Genomic DNA, 21,597 nt, shown 5'->3' with positions numbered 1-21,597 from the left:
AAATGGATAAAAACCCAAGGTGAGGTTTGGTGATGACAGTACAACTCAACCACTGACTCTACTTTAGGTATTTTTCAAGTACAAAATGGAACAGTGTTTGCTCCCATCATAAACAGATCTGAAGTTTCTGAATTACAGTTTAGCACAGATTGTTCAGCAACAAAAAGCAAGATTTTCCCTTGGTTGCAAGGATGTCCCTCAACGTTCAAACAACTTCTCTAGGGTAGGAAACCTGATTTTGGGGTCTCTATCCTTGCTGCTCACAGGCTGCACAGTGACATCTGTGATCCATCTCCCACCAGTGTTTTCCAGCAAGTATTGATGACAGACAGTGAAGAAAAAGGGGGATATTGAGGAAGATAAGTGAGGCTCTTCCACCAGCTGTGAATATTTACTATTGGTCATGGAAAGTAAAAACAAAAAGCCCATTTTTTTGTTACTACTCCAGCGTAGTTCCTCAGGACCCCCCTCCCAGTAAAGAATATTTGGAAATTTACAAAATAAGAAATCAGATGAGAAATGTCTTAAAAAAAACATTTGTAAGAAGTGTGTAAGAATCACTAAAACACTTACAATTAAGGGCCATGTGTTCCTTAATGAGCAGTCCAAAACTCCAGGCTGCTTTTGATTTAGTTTAATTTTAGTTTAATTCTGCAATCCATAAATGGTGAGTTTTATTTACACAAAACACCTGCTAACACAGGACTCAGGTGAAATGCTCTTTTCAGCTCCCATTATCCATGAACCCCTTCCTTGCCTTCTTTGCCTGAGTAAAACAGCTTGGAAAGACTTTGCTCAGAGCTGAGCCACAGATTTCAAGGACATTCTCACCAGGAAAACTCAAAATCCAAAGAGTAAAGTCAAAATTTTGGGGTTTTACTCACCAAAACTTGAAGTTCCTTTTCCAAAGAATCTTTAACTTGATTTACTGCACTCAAGTTTTTCTCAAGGTCAAGAAGCTTTTGCTCTTTGCCCTGCAGTTCTGTGGCCAGATTACTGGCCTAACAAAGGGGATGAAATGGAGTAAAATAAAATGACAAGCATGAGTGAAAAATCAGGAAAATTAAGAGGTGAATCTGAAAGAAAAAACTATAATATTAAAATCACTTTAAGATGAAAAATTAAAAAAAACTGAAAAGAAAAAGTGATGTGTTAACTGAGTGGAGCTGATTTTCACTGATGACACAAACATCACAGCACTAATTGCATCTTGGAAGAGATTTGAAATCATTAAAATGTAGTTTTTTGGAACCAATGGTGAAGACATTTAATGTCAGATGCTTTTGAGTACATTCAAAGTTTCAAACCAAACTTACAGCATCAGTTCAATCAGTAGTTTGGGTTTTTTATTGTTTTAATTTTCTTAAACTGATTAATTTGGGCTTCAGATCAATTCACACAGTGGGATGGAATTTTTCCAAGGGCTCTAAACACCAGGGGTGGTGCATAAACCCAGTGTGACCTCAAAAAGAGAGTCAAAGGTAGAAATTTGGTATCTTGGAACCATCTGGGAAGGGTTTAGGAAAGCTCTTCCCAGTCACTTTCCCACTACTCTCACAATTAGAGCTCCAGCTTGTTGGGTCATACACAGATTGAGGGGGAACCCCAAAAATCAAATGGTATCTCAGCACTTTTATCATTAAATGGTATCTCAGCACTTTTATCCGTGGCTCCAGTGGTGGGACAACTTCCAGGCACTGAATGCCTCAGCTTCAAAGAGATACTTCATCCAAACCCGAGGAAAACCTTGGTCAGATGTATCCCACTGCAGACTGGGGCTCAAAAATGCTGTGAACCAGGGCCAACAACATCCCTGCAGACCCTGGGCTTGAGGAAAAGCTCCACCAGGATCTTTTTTGCTTCCTTTTGTCCTTAACAACCTCTTCCACCACCTTGTCAGATGAGGGGCGAGGCAGTGAAGGGAACGTTCCCCACTGAGCCCCAAGTCACTTTGTCTGAATGTCTCTGTCACCAAAGTTGACCCTCAGGATGTGTGGGATCTCCTCCCAGATAAGCCAACAAAGTAACTTTTCCATAACAGGAAGCTTTCAGGTTTTCAGCCCGCAGCAAGGAAGTGCAGAAGGAATCTTTTCCTGTTGCTTATTGCTGCAGATGGAGCACTAAAAACCTGCTGAGACCTGACCCAGTCAACGCTCCCTCTAAACCTCCTCAGATGGTACCAAGATCCACAACCAGTAAAACTCCTTTTTCCTGTGATGTATTTGCAGATTAAAACAGTACAGATGTCAAATAAAAGCAAAAGCAAAAGAAAAGGATGGATGTTGATACAAACCTGGCTAATTCCATCAACCTTTTCAGTCTCTAAAGTCTGAATTTGTTTCTCAGCTGCCTCAAGCTGCTTGCTAAGTTTCTCGATTTCCAATTTACCTTCAGAATTGGCTTTCTGAAGTGCAGCAAGGTCCAAAAGCTTTTCTTCAGCAGCTTTGATCTGTGGTGTAAGACTATCAATAACTTTGGTTTGTTCATTGTACTTGGCTTGCAGTACCTCTAGCTCCTTTACCTTTATCTCAGCTTCCTGTAATTTGTTTAAAGTGTCTTCCATTTCTACAAGATGCTGATCTTCCACACTTTCCAGTTTGGTCTTCAGGCTTTCCAGGCTTTGCTCTTTCTCCTCTGTGACTGCCAAGAGTTTTGCTTTCAGCGACTCGACCTCCTTCAAATGCTGAGATCTTTCATTCTCCTGCTTCACTTTGAAGCTGGACATTTCACTCTCATGGTCCAACTTCATCTTCTCAATCTGAGTCTTCAGCTCTGCAAACTCCGCTGTCTGAGCCCCCACCCCTTTGCTGAAGGACACTTTCAGTTCTTCCATGGCTTGCTGATGGGAGGCAATTGCAGATTCCAGCTTGGATTTCCACAGCTCTATCACCTCGGAATTCTCCTTGTTGGCGTGATCCAGCTTGGATTTCAAGGATTCGTTTTCTTTTGCCATTCTCTCGTTTGAAGCCGAAAGGGTTTTGATCTCTTTCTGCAGGGCTTCCTCACTGATCCCAAACTTCTCCCTCAGGGAGTTCACCTCGTTCTGATGTTCTTTGCCAACTGCTGCCATTTTTTCTTGCAAAGAACTGATTTCTTGTAACAAGGACAGAGAAGTGTCCACGTCATCCACGTGTTTACTGGAATCCAACCTCCCTCGGAGCTCAGCCACTTCCTTCACCCTCAGGGCCAGATCCCTCTCCAGCTCCATGATACGGGACTTTTCCGACACTGTGGCCACCTGTGATCAACAGTGTTTTAAGAAAAGAAGAAAGAATTATCAAAGATACATTTAACACAAAGACACTCAGGCCTCGCTGAAAAGAATCCACAGAGTGTTGCAAACTGCTTTTAAAAAAAAGGAAAAATGTCCACAAGTTTGTATTAAATACATATTATATTCTCTCCAAGGGTGGAATTTAGTTAAATCCGTTTTTCTGAAGTCACCTAGAAATGATAACTTGCTGAACAACTTACAAACTGCACTGATGTATATTAGCAATGGTTAACAAAGTGTTTCTCAGAATCATTTTAAGCAGACTGGGAAATAACAGAGAACCCCGAGGTCTTTACTTGTTGAAATAAGGCCTCCAAATTAATCTCATCCCAGCTCTGAGCTGTCAGAGAAAATTACAAACACATTTTCAGCCTATAAATCCTCTGAAATTCCTTCCACATCCACTTAATTGTCCCTGAAAAAGTGTCCTCACTTTTTATCCAAGCTTTCCGCTGGCTGTTGAAGCACTTTGTGCCACAGCAAAGCTCCCACAATTAATTCTAATTAGAAAGTGACTGTTTCAACCTCCTTATTATACCAACATCCTGGAAAAAATATTACTTACCTGCAATTGCTCTTTAAAAGTACTTATTTCAGAGTATGTTCTTGGGTTTCTATTCATCCTGGGGTTTTTATTCATCCTACCTCAACTTCAAGAAAATCCATCCCCATGTGTGAGCACAAATATGTACGTGTGTGTGCATATCTATATCTATATCTCCTTTAGAATTGACATCTGCTGAACTTCTGACTTAGGATAAAGTATATCCAGCAACATTTTAGGAGGCAACACTATTACTAATGCTACTGGGATATCCATTAAAAGATTATGTCACTGGTGGGAAAAAAGAGCTAAAAAGCCCCTGCAAACCATGATTTAGCAAAGCAAGAAGTACAGCAACTACCTCAGAAACCAAGCCCCAAATACTAAGTTTGTGTTAAAAGGATTGGCACATTCAATCTTACTTTTTTGGGGGTTCATGAACTTTGCTACATCTTAAAATGAACCAGTGAACGTTCCTTTATGTCAGTTCATGGTCCCATTTTGCTACTTCTATGTCAATTCATGGTCCCATTTTGCTACATTTGGAACTGAGTATGATTTGGCAGTTGGAAGGCATCTTACCTGAATTCCTCCAGGAGAGAGGACACGTGTACAGGCACACACATACACACACCACCAAAATAAAGCTAATTTTTGAAGTGTTCCAGCTCTATGGCAGGAGCAGGGACCTGTCTGAGCCCGTGTTACACACAAGACGTGTCACCAGGAATCTCCCCCACACCAAGCAGTGTCGTTATCCAAAGAGTGAAATCCATTACCCTAGTGTCTTCTAACTCCCTCTGGAGTTTGTCAGCTTTGGTCTTTTCAAAGAGCAGGCTCTGTTCAAGCTCCTTAATGCGGGCATGCTCCAGTTTGGTCTGCGTCTGTTAGTGAAAAGGGAGAGGAAGAGACACAACGGTGCCACCATCACATGCCAGCACGAGAGGAGGGAGCCACATGCAGGCCGTGCTGCCAGAGGCCTCTACCAGTGATGAGCAGAGAGGATGCGGTGGAGAAAATGGACAGGGAAATGCTCTGGATGAGGAACAATGGGCTGAAGGGGTGGATGGACTGACATGGCAAAATAAATCAATGAATAAATAAGTCAAACAGAAATAAACGGCAAACGGAGGAACGGGAACAAAAAGGTTTCATGCAGCTGAGTAGGAGTTATTTATCAGTACATGAGGTTTTTGGCACAAATTAGAGTAGTTATGTAATAAATATATATATATATATGTGCATAAATATCTCTGCCTGTTCTAACAGGATGGTCAGTCCCTTTCCTTGTCATCCCTTTTAATGTGCTGGGTTTATTTTATAAATAATTTATTTATTAACCAGGGGACAAAATTCCACACTGAGGCTCATGTGACAAATCCAAACTTTAACTTTCTGGGTTTTTTTATAGTAGCTGTCTCTCAAGTCCCAGCCATAAAACTGCTTTTAGTCAAGACCTTAGAACATGAAGGTTCATTTGCCACTATGGTTTGAATTCTCTGAACTGAAAGAGAGGGGTTGTCTACAACTCCAAAACCCTCCTGGTTTTTCCCTCTCCTCTTCCAGGAAGGAAAAGTAACAAGTACTTGTTTAAGTAACAAGATTCCCCAAAAGCAGATAAGAAAGTATCAGCCTGGTTCCTCTGCAGTCATGGAAGTCTAAACATATTGAACAAGATGTGGAAGTAAGGAAAAAGAAAGTAAGATCTTTGGAATTCTAAGAGGTTCCTAAAGAGGAGCAGGACACAGATGAAACTAAGTGAGCAGGTACCTCCTGCCTTTTGCTTACAAACAGGTGGAATTGTTAGCAAGAACACAGAATATTGGATATTCTGGCTTGATATCCAGATACTGCCAGAGGCCTGCGAGGGAGCCTGAAGTTTGGGAGGTGCCAGTGAAGTCCAGCAGGAGTTCAAAGCTGATCTGCACCTCTGAAGAGGGGAAGAGAAAAAAGGAAAGAGAAATATAAAGAGGTAAGAACCTCCTATTTCTGCCTATTTCTGAAGTGCAGAGATTCAAGTACTGTATCAGTCTTGACAGGTCCCTTATTTAAATTAGTAAACAATCCAAAAATGAAAAGGATTGGGAAAACCTATTGATGCTTCACAGGGTCTTTTCCAAACAGAGCAGCTTTCCAGGCTTGGCCACAGCGGGAACAAGGTGGATTTTCAGAAGACTGAGTGAAGCTGAAAAAGTGTTTATTAACCAAAGAAGCTGCACCCACCGGTGCTGATGAAAGTTCTCTCCACACAGTTGGACTGCCCAGTTAATTCCCTGCAGAACAAGTAACACAGTTCAAAACTACGAACTAGAACAGACAGAGGAGAGCCCTGGAACCTGAACACTGAGCACTGGATTGGATGAATCCCATCAGGATTCATTCAGGAATCCAAGGGCAGCTGTGTGTGCACAGTGGCAGGACCTGCTGCTTCTCCCATCTTTGCAATGATACCCAAACCCTGCAGAACTGTGTGATTGGAGTGAAAAGCTGAGCAGTGCTGCCTCCAAAGCAGGCACAGCAGCCAAGGACCTTCTGTGGTCCCAGCAGAGCAAGTGGGATGGGATGAGCCTCTCATTTTGCTCCAGGCCTGTTCTCCAAACAGAGAATTCCTTCTGACAGCAGCAGGTTATCTTCCTTCCCAAAGCATGCAGACATCCGGGGAGTTAATTCTTTAAACCTTTTTTCTCCCAGCTGGAAACAGTTGGCTGTGTTACTGTGGAGTTATTTGGTTACTTGAAGACATAAAATCCACAAACACTACAAGTTGCTTCTTAGATTTGACTATTTTATGAAAGTCTGTTTCTCTCTCACTGGAAGATCTTCAGTGAATATGGGGGGAAATGCTCCACAAGAACAGAGATTACTCTTTTTGCTGCCCACAGGCTTTGAAAATGGAATTAAGTGTTCTAAGGGAAATAACTGTTTTGTAAGTGGCTACATTCAGTTTTTTTCTCTGACACGGGTCAGTATTAGTTCTGATCCACAGCAAAGTTGTAAGTATGAAAAGTAATCTATTTTAAAAATTGGAAATTCATACCTTCCTTGCTCTAACTCAAAGGATCTACTAAAAACCAAGAAATCCCAAACCTGACAGTTGCAGAATTCTCCCTGAATGCCTTTGGAAAATATGTTTTTCTATGCTACATAAAACTCAAACACTTTGATCAGTAATTTTATAGATAGTGTTTTACTACTGCAAAGATCAGATCCACCATTACTGATTACTGGGTTCTTTTAAGTCTCGCCTCTTACAAACAGAAACAAGTTAAAATCCTACCAAAATGGAAATGAAAGATTAAAAATATAATACTCTGGAGATCTTTGCTAGAAACCTTTTTCCTCATTTACAGCATGACAGATTATCCTTTAATCAAGTCTGATATCCAAGGGACAGGCTCCATTTTCTTGAGGTAAAAATCACTACAGAATTTTGAATCACTCAAAACAATCATTATGCAGAGAGAAATTCCCAATGATAATGGTTCTCCTTGAGGAAACCCAGAGCACAGCGAACTGAGAAGAGCAGAAAGAGAAGAATTTGATTGTAAACCTTAACTTTGATGGCAAAGAAAAACAGGAAACAAAAACCTAGACAATGAAAGCAAAGAAAGCATCTTCCCCTTCTCAAAGCTTTGCAGCTGGATCAGTGATGTGGGAATGGGACGAGCTTTTCTCTGCCTGGAACCTTAAAGAATTCCTCCCAAACTTCAGAGACTGGACATCAGCATCAGCTCTTTGCAGCACTTGTGGTTGCTCTTTCACTTCAGAATAAACCTCATTGTTATTTCTCCGAAGTGTGAAATTGTGCTGAAGTGATAAATGCTGATGATCAGTTCCAGGATGGGGCAAGATCCCTCCAATCCCTCTGTGCTGGGATAACAGTCCCAGAACACCACTGAGATCCTGAAGGATCAGCCTAAAAACCAAGTGATCACCCACTTCTCTCCTTTGGAGAGCAAAGATATCCATTTTTGATGGAAAAATCAGAATAGGGAAATCAGGAGCAAAGAGAGGATTAAACCAAGAGTGCACATGCAGAGTTATTCTAACACACCATCAGCCTGAGTGGAGACTGAGAACACTAAGAATGCACAGGAAACCAGTTTCAGCCTTGAGAACTTCCTATCTTGGCTGGGGATGCAGCAGAGGAGGCAGCCTGGGATAAATTTTCCTTTAAAACTCCTCTCTTCTGAGCTATGCAAGCAAGGGGGCTGCTCAGGGCTTGCAAGGCCATTTCTGCTATCGAGCAACATAATTTTCCTACATAATTCAAGAGAAGCTACAGTAAAATCAAGCAGCTTTGCACACTAATTGTTCAGATGGTTTTTATCATCTCTTCCCTTTGGCATTTCATACCAAAAAGGGAAACAAGTAAGGGGGAGGTGGGCACAGAAACATTAATTGGCTACTTGCACTTTACATCTAGTGAACAGCAGCAGGAGCTCAGAGGAGAACAGGCAGGGCTTGTGAAGAAAACAGCTGAAATCCTGCAGTTAAATGAAGGCTATTTCAGGATCCTGGTCAGTGAGGCCCCTACAGTGGGTTGCAGAGGTTTGGACCCTAAAGAATCCAATGCCACATTCACCCTGTCTCAGTTAATGGGGATTTAGTCACTACACACATTCCTTCCAATAAATGCCAGAATTGCTCTGAAAGCAACATGCACACAAATACCAGAGTCGAGGTTTCAATAACAGATTATGCAGTTAGTGAATCAGTAGAAGCATTTTCTGCACACAATCTGTTAACATGGGATGTCTCTGCACATTGAAGTGCCCTCTTACATTGTCAGGGTCTTCCGAAATCTGCCTCTTTCGCTATCAGTAAAATTAAAAACAAACAAACAGAAATGTTTCACCTGCAGACTCAGCACTACCATTCCAACACAAGCAACAGGATACATTTTATCAGCCTGAATTCAGTTTAAACTCCAAGTTATGCATCTTGACAAACCAGAGGCTTTAAGATGGTTTGTCACAACTATTGATTGATTTAACAGAAAATAAAAAAATTAATATTTCCATGGACTAAACAATAAAAGGAGCATTCTATGAAGAGTCTAGATAGGTATCTTAAAATGAATGGAAGACTAAAATAAAAGAAATGTTATATGAAATGAATAATTTTCATAAGGTTTCACTTAAATCATAAATGTTTTACAGTAACAAATTAATTACATTTGTATTTTATGCTGTGCAAGAAGTTCTAGTATTTTTCTAATTAGACAACAACAGAACAACTAAAAAGTATTCTGCTTTTTAATTTGAATTTTAGGATAAAAATTGGCAGTGTTCAAATATCTGAGAGCAATCCTTTATAAAATGTTTTCTCTTCTGACTGTGTAATAACACACTGTGTTTAGCCCAACATTATAATTATACAAACAGGAGACGGATAAAAGTTGCACACATGCATTGCTGTTTACATTTATGGGCAACACTGTCAGGATAAAACACTCCTCATCAATCCATCTTCCCTAAGGGAAGCACAGGGATTACTCAAAAATTTGATCAAACAGGACTAGTCTTCAATATTCATTTTCAAAGGCTTAAATATTAACTTGCAATTTCATAACTTTGAAACGATTTTTCGTTTGTTTTGGTTTAATATCAAAAGGTAGAACTTTCTATGAATTAATTTAATTACTCTGAACAACTACAGCCATTCCACTGCACAGCCATTGCAGAAATGCATGGAATTTGGGGTACAATCCTGCAGTTTCAGGACAATTAATTTACTCAGGGACTGCAGAAGTGGGTTTTTAAATAATTTTTTAATCATTCTCGCCTTCCTGTTCCAGAGAAAAGTGCTCTTAACCCAAACTAAATGCATTTCTGTGCCCTCCTAAATATTCTGTTTACAAAGCTGGAGATGTTTTACCTCGAGGTCTCCTTTGGTAATGGATTCTTCTTCCACACGGAACTGAAGGTCTTCGACTTTCCTGTGGGGACAACTCATTAAAATTCAGGTAACTTTGGAAGAAAAATGCTTTCAAACTCACTTCAGTGGAAATCAGAACTACAGGGACATCACCCCAGCAAACTGCCTGAAACACAAAGGAGAAATCTCTCCCAGGGAGCATCAGAGGGAAGGCAAACGGCTGCCTTTAAACAATCACTGACAAAGGGAGGCACGGGCCTTCCTGCAACCCTGTAAAATGTATTCTGTTGGATTTTCTGATGAATTGAAAAGGAAACCTTTAAGTCATCACTGATTCATTCTTTCACCCTTTAAGTCATCACTGATTCTCTCATTCTTTCACCCTCCTGCGTGTCCTCGAGAGAGTGACTAAAATGAACAGTCTGATCTCACATTCGATATATTCTACCCTTCAAAGAAACAGGCACAAATTTAGGAGACATCCAAAATATCCATAGGCCTGGATGTGTGGTGGGCACATTGAATCCAGTCTCCAGGACAGAGGAATATGGTGGGGGTCAGGATGAACTGCAAGGTGCAGAAGGGGAGCACAAGCCTTGCCTTGCCCACACAGGAGTCTCAGAATGGGATCAGGGAGGAGAGAAGCCAAAATTTGACTTAAAATCAAATTTTTAAGAAGTTATTGCTTCCCTCCCCTGACTCTGGTATATCACAATGAACAAGGGGCCAGATCTCCTCCTTTTCCCCTTGATCTTTCATCACTAAGATGCTGCAAGGGAAGAGATAAAGATGTCTCCTTTCCTTGGAATTACACACACAGCTTGGGTGACAGATACAGATATAATTGCTGCAAACAGAGTTACAAGTGACGGGAGTCTAAAATAAAAGAATAAGGATTTAGGACTGGGAGTGGGTCTCGCCAGTGCTTTGGGAAATAGGGGATTAAAGACTGACTCTGGGTCACTGCTGAGACTGACCCAAACACATAACACAGAGTGAATAAGCCTGGAAGGGTTGGGAGAATATACAAATAATTCCAGAACAAACCACTGATTGTTTTGAAAATTCTGTTCTATTGGGTCCCACGAAAAGGCAGCAGGAAAACTGTAAAGGAATTGCCCTTTTTACCACTGCATTTTCCCATCTGTGACCTCTGGTTTTAGGCCCTTCAGAGAGGCCAACACTGACTGGCTCCAGGGACACACACTCACAGTGGGTTTCTAAACATACTTTACTCTTCAAAAGCATTCCAAACCCACTAAATCAATTTATCACAATTTCCTCACCTAACCTTGACCCAACAATTTATCAGACTATTTCCTTTCCCAACCCCACCTCACCTATTTGGTAATCTCAGTTCTTTCCTCTAATGGTTATGAAAGGGAATTAGAAAAGGCATTAGAATTAATGGCTTTGATGATTTTCCTGCAAGAGATGGACCCTATATAGACACAACTAACAGTAATGAATTATTCACAAGAGATTTAAATGTAAATTCCTAATCCAGAACTGTCAGGGAATGAGATGATCAACATTTTCATTTGGAAGTGGAAGAAACGTGTTTCAAAAAGATCAGGTACTATCCATTAATTTCATATGAGGAGGAATAAAATATAGCAGAAAACAATAGTGCAAGTATTGAGTTGCATAAAAATCAGTTATAAACAATAGTTTTACAGCCTCTGAGCAAATCCACTTTCTTTGGCTTCCCCTCTCCAAAGGGGTGGGTTTTTTTTTATTAATTTTAACAAACTGCAATATGATTTTACACAGTAATTGCCCGTTCAAAATTTGGAAAGTCACCAATGCAAAGTCTGATTTAACAGAATTAATTCCTGAAGACATTTTTGGGTACCTTTTCTCTTCCTCGAGCTGATTGAGGAGCTCCACCTTCTCCCTGTCAGCTGCCTCTACCATGGCCCGGAGCTGGTCCATTTTTGCCTCCATCTCCAGAACGTGCTGAGCAACAGGGAGGAATATTATGGATTATATAGATATGGCTGTTATTATTATATGGGTATCATATTGAATTATATGGATATTATTATTATATATATTGATATAATGGATAACTTTACTTTTAGAACCCCACCTCGTACTCCCTGTTTAGGAGCAGCCCTCACCCCCTTACCCGGTCGTGTCCATCCCGAACCAGGGCCAATTCCTGCTCCATTTCCCCCACGTGAGTCGTGGCTTTTGCCACCTCTGCCCTCTCCAGGTCCCTCTCTGCCAGGAGCTGCTCAATGTGCTGCTGCTTCTCCTTCAGGGCCTCCTGCAGGGCCGTGGTTCCCGAGATTTTCCGGGCATACCGGGAAGAGGTTTCTGTCAACTTCACAAAGGAAATCCATTAAAAACCACTCTGCATCCAGGGAAAGGAAACTGGGATATCTCCAGACTCTCCAAACACGGGGTTAGTAAAGCAAATGCTTCCTGTGACATGCTGTACCTTTCTCCTTTTCTATCTAAATGACTTTATTTTCCTCAGTTTAACATTAAATGATCTGACAGTTGTTTGTCTTACACGGGAAAAATAGCAAGAGCCCTGAAGAGCTGAGCAGACTCTGTGAGAGTCCAGCAATTTTCAGGGAAGTTTTAGTTTTCCTAAAAACCAATGCACAAGAAGTCTGCTGTGTCAGAACTGATTTCAGGAAATCTTGTTTCCTCAGCAGCTTAACTTTTAAAGAAAAAGTCTCCAAATTATTTAGACAATCCTTTTAACTTGAATGGCCACCAAATGTTCGTGTTGCCTGAGAGAAAGAGTTGGAAGAAAGATGGGATTTCAATTCCAGAAGTAATGGATTACAGAAGCTTTGTGCTTTATGGCCCAAATCATGCAAAATCCCTGGAGCACAACAGAGGCAAAATAAGCAAATATATCTGAGACCTTTACAAGGTGTAACTTAGAGGATCACAGCATATGGAATAAAACACTGAAGTCCATATTTATGCTTTTCCTCATGGATTGAGGCAGCTCCATGTGTCAGTGCAGTGATCCCAAACTAGAGGGCACTCTGCAGCTGCAAGTGCAACTTCCACACTGGATTAAGTAATGAAGTCCCGGTGTTTGTGCCAAATAAAAATCCTTTTTGTGGTCAGGTATTAACCCCAGTGCCCTGACCAGCTGCTGACCTCTGTAATCTGCTTCAGTCCTGCAGGACGAGGGTAGGTCACCCCTGCACCTGCTGGTCAGTGGGACACTGTCCCAGAGAACCAGTTCCACATCACTGGGAGTCACCTCCTGCTAATTAGGTGCAGTTATGGACTTTGGTTTAAAAAAAAAAATGAAGAAAACATCTAGGGTGACCGTGGAAAAACACAACTATTTCTATGCTTTTCGTTGCCTTAAAAGAGACTTCTCAAAATTCAGCTTTCCCAGATTTCTGTCTTCCTGCTGCAACCCAAGATTAGAACATTTATGTAACAGAACAACTTTAAAAGAATCCATAGTAAGTGTATTAAGTGGAATTAGTATTGTTAGAATTCACCTGAGCCACTGCACTTGGCAACATTTAGCCTTTATGAATTCACAGATTAAAACCAAATCTAAAAGAAAAGAAAGAGGCTTTTTGTCAGCAAGGACCTGGCAATTGCTACTTCTGGATTTCTCAGCTGACTCATCTCTTTTTTCAATCTCTTTTGCAAAGAAATTTTCTTTCTCTACAAAGAAAATTTGGAGCATTTCAGACAATCTGAAGCTTCCTGCTCAATAAAACAAGTGAGATCCGTGGAAGCTTTAGCTCAAACACAAAGCTCTTATGAGAGAGGCAGTGAAAATGAACAATTGATGGAGATTCCAGCCAGAGACCGGTTTGCTGGTGCCACAAGCCCCTTTCTTATTGCAATCACTCCGTTAGCCTGAATTAAATATTCAAAATATTTTATACATGTATTAAATATTCAGCTAATATTCAAATCTCCAGGGCTAGCTAAGATTTCCTTCCCTCGTGCATGCTTTGAGTGGAACCAGCACAATTAATGGGTGCCGTGCTCTGCTCTAGTCTCAACATCGACCACGGGCACGTGGATTCCTGTGGATTCCGGCGCATTCCTGTGGATTCCCGAGGGAATGGGGAGCATGCAACAGAAAAAGGAGCTTACTAGTCCTGTACGGCTGGGCTTGCTGCTTACGGAAGAGGCCACGGAGCTGAGGGAGCTGAGGGAGGAGGCGCTGGGGCTGCGCTTCAGGGCCGTGGGCGTCGGCAGCACCTTCCGCACGGCGGCCTTGGCCTTGGCCGGGGTGGTCGAGGGGAACCCGATCTTGGTCACCTTGTGCACTGGGGCAAACAATCCATACTTGGGCTGGCACTGGAAGTACCTTCCAAAAAGCAAAGTAAGGAGATGAGAGTATAAATCAACTTCTTTTCACATGCACGGTCTGGCTTCACAAAGAATTCCGCATCAGGAGCCTGAAGGTATGAATGGAACAGCTGGTGTCTCTCATCTACACTACACTGCAATCATATTTTTTTTGGAAAAGGGACTTTGAAAGGCTGAAGCATGATTATATCAGACTTCAGAAATTCCACTTGAGCTGTAGCTCTATTTCCTAAAAGAATTACATTCAGAGTCAGTTTTACACGTGTTAACTTTCCTCTCCCTCTGAGCTGCCAACAATATGTGATGGTTGAGAGTTAGAAATAAGAAGCAGATTTTAATTAGATCAAGTAGTTTTATATTACATACATACTCTTTATGCATATTTGATTATACAGAATATATATCTTTGATTACATATAAACAAACACCACTTATAATTTTAAGTTGTGATCACCCATGTTAAGGTGGCACAATCCTTGTAAAACCTCTTTTTAAGGAGGTAAAATACTGTTCCTTATAGCAAATCAGAAAGAAAGTCACGCTGTGGTGTGAATTAATGCTTTCTAAGTGTGACTTATTGGAGGAAGCAGCTCCACTGCTCCCAGCCTCTACAATGAGGCAACTGTTGGTACAGGAGCTTTCACCCCTGGTATTCAGGAAGATTTCCTTTAAGTACAGCTCTTAGATATCCAGAGATTTTCTTCACTGAGCATTCAGAAACCAAGCAGGTGTTCCAAATGCTGGAAATTGTGCTTTCCATTACCAGGCTATGAATAAAACCCACATGGGAGTAGGAGAGATCAGCTCATCCCATGAATGGGGGGTTGATCTGGATTTTCAGAAAATTCATAAAATTCAAGTCATCGTGTACCACCCAGCAGCAGACACTCAGGTTTAAAGCCTCCCTGCCTTGATTGAGAGTTTCATGGAGATATTAAAAACCAAAAGAGACTATAGAGAAAAATTTTAGAAGGCAAATAGATGATGGACCAACCTCGTTCCAGCCACGGCTCCATCGTTCTTTCCCAGGGGTTCATCCAGCTCCACTCCACACCACTCTCCTTTAGCAAAGTCTGTTTCTCCCAAAAAACGCACAACTCCAGCTTTTGTCCCACCAACCTAAAGGAGGAAAACACATCTGCCTTTAATGCATTTCCAAATTAAAATACCAAATACAATGAAAAAGTTTATGGCCATGTGCACAAAGCACGTTAATCATGTGACCAGTTCTGATTTCAAAAGGCAGATTTTTCAATTCGTGAGTTTGTTTTGATGTGAAACAAATACAGATCTTCCCAACCAAAAAGAAGAAAAAATGAAACAAAAATCACTTTCTTAGCATTTCTGTCCAATTTGGTATTCAAAGTTTGTAATGACTGAAGGCCACAATTCCAGTAGGTGACTTGACATGTCTATAAGACTAAAATTATGTTTAACAAGACCCAGCATAACCTGAATACTGAATATACTGAACAGATATTTGTTTCAAATAAATTTCTATCAGCAGATGAGGATTTCTAAGAACTGCTTATTTCTTATTCAAATTCTCTGAGGAAAAGTAAAAGAAATGAAATGAGAAAAAAATCCTTTCATATTTTCTCTAAGGAATAATTCAGATAAAATACATAGAACAACCCTCTTGTATTTAAATCTGATATAAAACACAATGTGGAGCATTTGGCAGAACTGGAGACATAACCACTTGAATCCTTAAAAAGGGAACAATCATTTCCTTAGTCTTTCCTTCACTTTAAAAAAAACAAAACAAGAAAACCCCCAAACACTCCTAAAGGAAAGCCTAGAAATCATCTGATTTCAAACTTATAACCTGGAATATTTACAGCAATTCCAATTACTTGCAGTGTCTCTGAGTTACAGCTTTTTGTAACACCCAGGGAGGGAAGAATTAAATGAAGTGAAGGAGGAAAAGGTGTTGTGTGGCCAACAGTTGCCAGGAAGGGCCAGCAGCCAGAACTGCAGGGCTCTTGCAGGTCACAGGGACCACATGTTGTGCCCTAAATTTGTGGAAATCTGTTCAGCCTGAATCCAGCATTGTGAAAACAAGGAAAAGGTAATGAAAGCTCTTCAAGGGATTCCCAGCATTGCACATGGAAAACACAGCGATGGCACTGAAAACGCCCGTTTGTGTTTCCCAGCACAACATTATCCAACGAGGAATATTTTGAGGCCTCGGCAGAGAGCCTGGATGGAACCTGCTACCAAAATATACACTAAAAAGTGAACTAGGATTGCACATCATTTTTCCATTTCTGGGGGGAACTTCCCAGGATTAAAGGAGAACAAGGAGCTTCTTGTGCTGTAAGTGAAGGTGAGTGATCCCAGCACAGCAGAGAACTCACACAAACACATTTGGGAAGTCTGGCAGTTCTTTTTCCACACAAACCTCAGAAAAACAGGGAGAATAATTCCCCTTTTTTGATGTTACTCCAGTGACAAAGGTGACAGAGGCATCTCTTGTCCCTGTTTAAGGTGGCAGCTCCTTCTGTCTCATTAAAGACAGTCTGGAAACAACCTTTAGCTCTTGCTTTAAGTGGCTCTGTAGCAAATTATTACTCTCCATGGAATAAAAACACACAAAGTTTACAGTTATCATGACTCAGCCTAATATAGTAACTAGTAGAACGTTTGGTATCTGGTGTTCTTGGCAGAGAACACACAAACTTCCCCTCTTGGAAAACAAGCACCAGAGAAAGAGAATTGTAACCAGCCCAAGAGCTCCACAGAATCCAGATCTCTGTGGCACAGTGGTGAAGAGGGAATATATAATATTGTTAAAGGATTTCCTGGGAAGAACTAGTCCTTAAATTGAGGGATATGTTATTCCCCATCAGACATAATCTACTTTTTCTAGAGGATAAATACCATTATCCTAAGTATAAACATAAAAATAACATTTAACTGAGTAGTGTGAGAGAAAATCATGGGTGTTCCAAGTTTTCCTTCTCCTTATTCCTTTTCTAGTAAGTTTAGGCAGTTTTTTATATTTTTTTTGTCTTGTTTTGTTAGGTGTTTTTTCTCTATAGGTAAATTTGGAAGACATCTTTAGATGAAAAGACTGGCTAGATGCTGTTTCCCTGCTCGATTTTGTACAGTTTTCTGCCTGAAAAAACAAAAGTTAAATCAAAATAAGCTCTAAAAAGCCATGAAAGAAATCAGACAGGAAAACCAGAACAATGGCCCAGATAAGGAGCATCCCCTTAAAGACAACAATCAGGTTTGGGGTGACACAGAGGATTCCTCAGCTCCTTTTCCAGAACCCTTAAGCCAGGCCAAGGACTTTTATTGCTGTTTTGTGGAGTGTGTGTTCTGTGGTGATTTTTTGTAATAAACAACATAAATGAATTACCTAAAGACACCCACTCACCACCTTTCCATGGGCAGGGAAGAGGGGCAGGCAAGGTGAGAGCTTAGTGGAATAGGATCACTCCAAGCGAAGACTCCCGGGGACAGGAAAAACTGCTGCAATCTGTTCCCTCCAACCCACACTGTAAATAAACCTCTAGACCAGGAATGCTGGCTCCAGGATAAGGCAGATTAAACATGGGTGCAGAATATTCATCCCTTTTGTTCATCCCTTGGCCCTGCTCATCTTCCACGTTTAGTAATAAATGTCCAGCGTTAGTTGGAAGATATTCCATTCAAATCCCAAACTGGGAAACAGTCTGGAAGACTTCGGCACTGCCCAGTGCCTTTGGAGCTGCTCCAGCCATCCCAGTGCCTGGACATTGGAATTGTGACCCAAGGCCTGGTGGGAGGGAGCAAATGCAGGGATTCATATCCCAGAACATATGGGGATGCACAACGTGAGCTCCCCGGGAGGAAGAGCAGAGTGACTCGTCCTGTCACCATGGTGCTGCCTTATTTTAGAACAAGATGCAAGGAAGAATGCCAAGGAATTTTTGGTTTTTTCCAAACCTATTCCAGCTCCTTGGAATAACCAGTTTCTCCATTTCTGCTTGCTTTCTGTGTGCCCTCACCAAGAGCATCAGCAAAGGGCTATAAATGCAGTTTTGCTGAGTTTCAAGCCAAAGCCTTCAAAATTTCAGCTTTAAAGACAGGTCAGCGCCGCTCTGGAAAGCCTGAGACTACCCAAGGCTTCCAATCATTCCCAGACATCTGCCCCAAACAGTGTATTTATTATTTATCTCCATTAGTGCCCTGCATGTGACAACACAATAATCATAATTTATTCCTTTGGTAGGACAATGTGAGGTGCTACTGGACAACACAGGAGGGTAAAGGCTTTTCATGATCAAAGTTGCTGTAACATTAGTGCCATAAAGGGGAAAAAGATTATGACATGATTACACTGAACTGTTCCTACCAATATGAAAAGAGAACTGTACTTACAGAATTGTAGAGTTTATTATAGAAACATTATTTAAAAATTATATAAGAATTATAGAAAAAAAGAAAGGTAAAAAACCCAACCTCGAACCAAAACCTGATCTACTTCCCATGAAGGACTAAAAATAAAAAGCCCAGTTTCTAAAAGAAAAGGGAAAAAAAGTTTATTAGAAAGTTTCTAAAAGTTATAAAGAAATGGGACATCACTACCATGAAGACAGTTTTCCATGACCTTCATTCCTGCTAAGGCAGGTCACTGAATAAGAGATAAAGAACTGCCACAGCTTTTTTTCAGTTGCCACACTCAATGCAGACAAGTTGTAAAATACAGATCAATAACACAGCAGAGAATCTGGGTTAGGCCACAGGTCACTGTGGGGTGAGGAATCTGCTTGGAATTCATAGTGTTACATCAAACACATAAAAAAAGTGATTAAATTCCATTTACCCAGTTCTAACTAAGCCAACATTAATTTGCTGCAAGGTAAAGTGAAGTAGCAAAGTGGGTCTGTAAACCTGAAGTGGTTAAAAATTGCCTCATGAAAGGACACATCAAAGCTTGTGAAAACCTTTACAGAGCCACATTTCCAAAGATAAGGAGAAGCAGGAAACAAATAAACCAGTGTAATCCAGGGAAAAAGAGAGAGATGGTCTAAAAAACGAGAGAGGTCATGGAAAAGAGGATTCACTGTCTGAACACTGCCAGTGTAACAATATCACTCACACCCTGAGACAGGGAAAAGGTGAATAACAATTGTTCTGTCTCCCCTTCTGCCTGAGCAAGTGCTTGAGGTGACTCTTGGATATTTCTGCATTTCCAGGACCATTCAGCACCCACAACACGCCTGGAAAAGCAAAATCCACCCAGACCCACCACATGCTGCCTGGATCCACTAACCAGGTTCTCATCAGAATCATCTCTCTCAAAATTAAGCAGAACCTTTTCCAGCTGGCAAAAGAAATTGCATTTAATTGATTCGTTCACCCATTCAAGGCCAGAGGGAAGCATGGGATCACCTCCTGTGGCTCTGCTGGAACAGGTCCTTCCATTGCACCAGTTCCACCTGTAATTAACCCTGTAACTGTGCTGAGCTCTGTGTGGGACTGTTTCCAGAGCTGATATCCATCAGGAAACACTTCCACTGACAGGATATTTTCATAGTTAATCTCTCCATTGTTGCAAACACATTTAAATTTTAAATAAAACAAATGTGACTGTGGCCTTCAGCCCCTGGCTCTCATTGTGCTTTGAGCTGGGAGATGACAGAGCTCCTCAGCAGGTACTCACATGTTCTAAGCAGGGCACCTCAATTTTGTAAATTAACAGCTTAAATTCTTCAAATCTTTTATTGCAAGATACTTTCTGTTGCTTGAGTCATTTTGCAGCTCTGTTCTGAATTCTGGCCAGTGTTTCCAAGGGGTTTTTTAAATAACTAAGGATGTAACTACACAGAGTTTTAAATATATCAATAAAGGGCAAATTAATGTTGAAGTTACTGTTAGATAGTGTTCAAAATCTAAATAATAATAATAATAATCCCAGCATAGAGTAGAGTTTTCTCCATTAAATCTATAGTGCCAAAGAAAGAAGCAAATCATGTTTGAGAAACCTGCCATGTTTTAGTTTGTCAACATCTGGTTCCTCTTTTAGTTTTTACCTGTCTTTTCTCTTTGAGATTAGACAGATACCAGACAGATATTTGCTTCAGATTATCCTATTTCCTTTAAAAATATCCACATAACATCTGACACTGGATCAAGGCACAACTGAGCAGTGCCAGAGCATCTCCTAAACTTCAAACTGGGCTCCATAATTCAGGATTTTCAGCCCAGCAATTCTGTGAACAGCAGGATTAATGGTGTCAGTTCTCCTGTGGCATCAGAGATTATGTCTGAGTGACTTCACTCCCTAAAAATGCTGCTTCTATTGATGGGAACAGTGTTCAGACCAGCCTCGATCATGTGGATTCTCTGACGTGCAAAATTCTGTGAAGGCAAATTGCAGCTTTTCCAGAATTGGTGGTTTGGAGTCTCCACCTTCTCTTGGACTGTTTCCATGGAACTTGGAAGAACTTTTTAAAACCTCTCTATTGCTACCCAATTTGGTTGCAGTCAACTAAAAAGTTCCAAAGTGAGGTAAAGTGGGCAAAAATAAGACACTCACACAGACCTTGTGCTACCACACAACCCTTCACTTCCACAAGAAAACAGTGCAGGAACTACAACTGATGTGCAACTGAGATTCAAGTCACTCAGTCAACTCAAAGAAAGCAAAAAAAAAAACTTCACGGGAATTCCATACTACAAAAGCCACAAGTGAATTCAGCACCACAAAAAAAAAAGCAAAGACTAAAATTAAGTAAATAAAGTGTTCCTTCGCCCATCCTGTGCTGAAGTGACCAAGGACAACATGTTCCTGGATCTCATTCCCCTTGGGAAGGCAGGGAAAAGGGAAGCCAAGGAGTCCACACACAAAAAATGAATTAACTATTACCAAAGCACGTGGAAACATCATGGATTGTTGTCATTACATCCCAGGAACTCACGTGCAATTGGAAGTTAAATAAGGAGTTGCCACAATAGAATGACTCAGTTAAACACAGCTCACACTTTGCTGTAAGATAAATTTAACATCTTATTTATCTGTGAGCAAAGAGGTAACAATATCTCCTGAAAAATGCTTACAAGTAACATTAAAAGCAAGCTGAGTTTGCACAGAGAAAATCACCCAGTGAATTGCAGACAAAGCCTTTGGATACCCTTCACCCCTCAGATATATTCTCATATTTCATGCTGTGGCAGCCACTCAGCAAACTAATCTACATTGTACTTCACAGCACCCAAATGCTGTGCCTAAGTAGATATACATAAATATAAGAATTACTTTCATCTTGACTTAACATGACAAAGCCATCAAAACACCTTATACAGCCACCTCAGCTCCAGGATAAAGCACAAGTGTGACTGAGCAGTCAAATACTGGCACAAAACAACCACACGTTGCCAACTCCCAAATTTTTCTTCCTTTTCCATCCTCATATGCTTTGTGCAGGGTATTTTTGCACTGCTTTAACTGCAACATCATCACTGAATATTTGGGTTTTTAACAGTGATAAGATTTTTAAACAGGCTAAACTCAGAAGTGCATTTTCTATTCAGGATGTTACAAAAGAACAACAGAAAAAGGAGATTTTAAAAGCTCCACGTGGACAAT

The 21,597-nt window shown here is 40.8% G+C and overlaps 1 protein-coding gene across 16 annotated transcripts in view; it reads right to left on the bottom strand.

Moving 5' to 3' along the window:
* Positions 1-21,597, bottom strand: part of CLIP1 (CAP-Gly domain containing linker protein 1) — a 61,911-nt gene that overhangs the window by 21,619 nt on the left and 18,695 nt on the right. For 8 of the 16 annotated variants that reach the window (XM_027689524.1, XM_027689528.1, XM_027689535.1 and 5 more), the window contains exons 4-12: positions 15,010-15,134; positions 13,797-14,013; positions 11,830-12,027; positions 11,554-11,657; positions 9,699-9,759; positions 8,603-8,635; positions 4,598-4,702; positions 2,294-3,238; positions 885-1,001 (exon numbers count right to left, since the gene is read on the bottom strand). In XM_027689524.1, coding sequence (XP_027545325.1) covers positions 885-1,001; positions 2,294-3,238; positions 4,598-4,702; positions 8,603-8,635; positions 9,699-9,759; positions 11,554-11,657; positions 11,830-12,027; positions 13,797-14,013; positions 15,010-15,134 — 1,905 coding nt within the window. The remainder of the gene's footprint in view (positions 1-884; positions 1,002-2,293; positions 3,239-4,597; positions 4,703-8,602; positions 8,636-9,698; positions 9,760-11,553; positions 11,658-11,829; positions 12,028-13,796; positions 14,014-15,009; positions 15,135-21,597) is intronic. The other 8 variants (XM_027689530.1, XM_027689540.1, XM_027689537.1 and 5 more) reach the window with 5 other exon arrangements.

This window comes from Neopelma chrysocephalum, unplaced genomic scaffold (genome assembly GCF_003984885.1).
Source record: "Neopelma chrysocephalum unplaced genomic scaffold, ASM398488v2 Primary Assembly neopelma1_77, whole genome shotgun sequence".
Classification (NCBI taxonomy): Eukaryota; Metazoa; Chordata; class Aves; order Passeriformes; family Pipridae; genus Neopelma; species Neopelma chrysocephalum.
The sequence above is the reverse complement of the archived record's forward strand: the minus strand, read 5'-3'. Positions and strand labels throughout refer to the sequence as shown.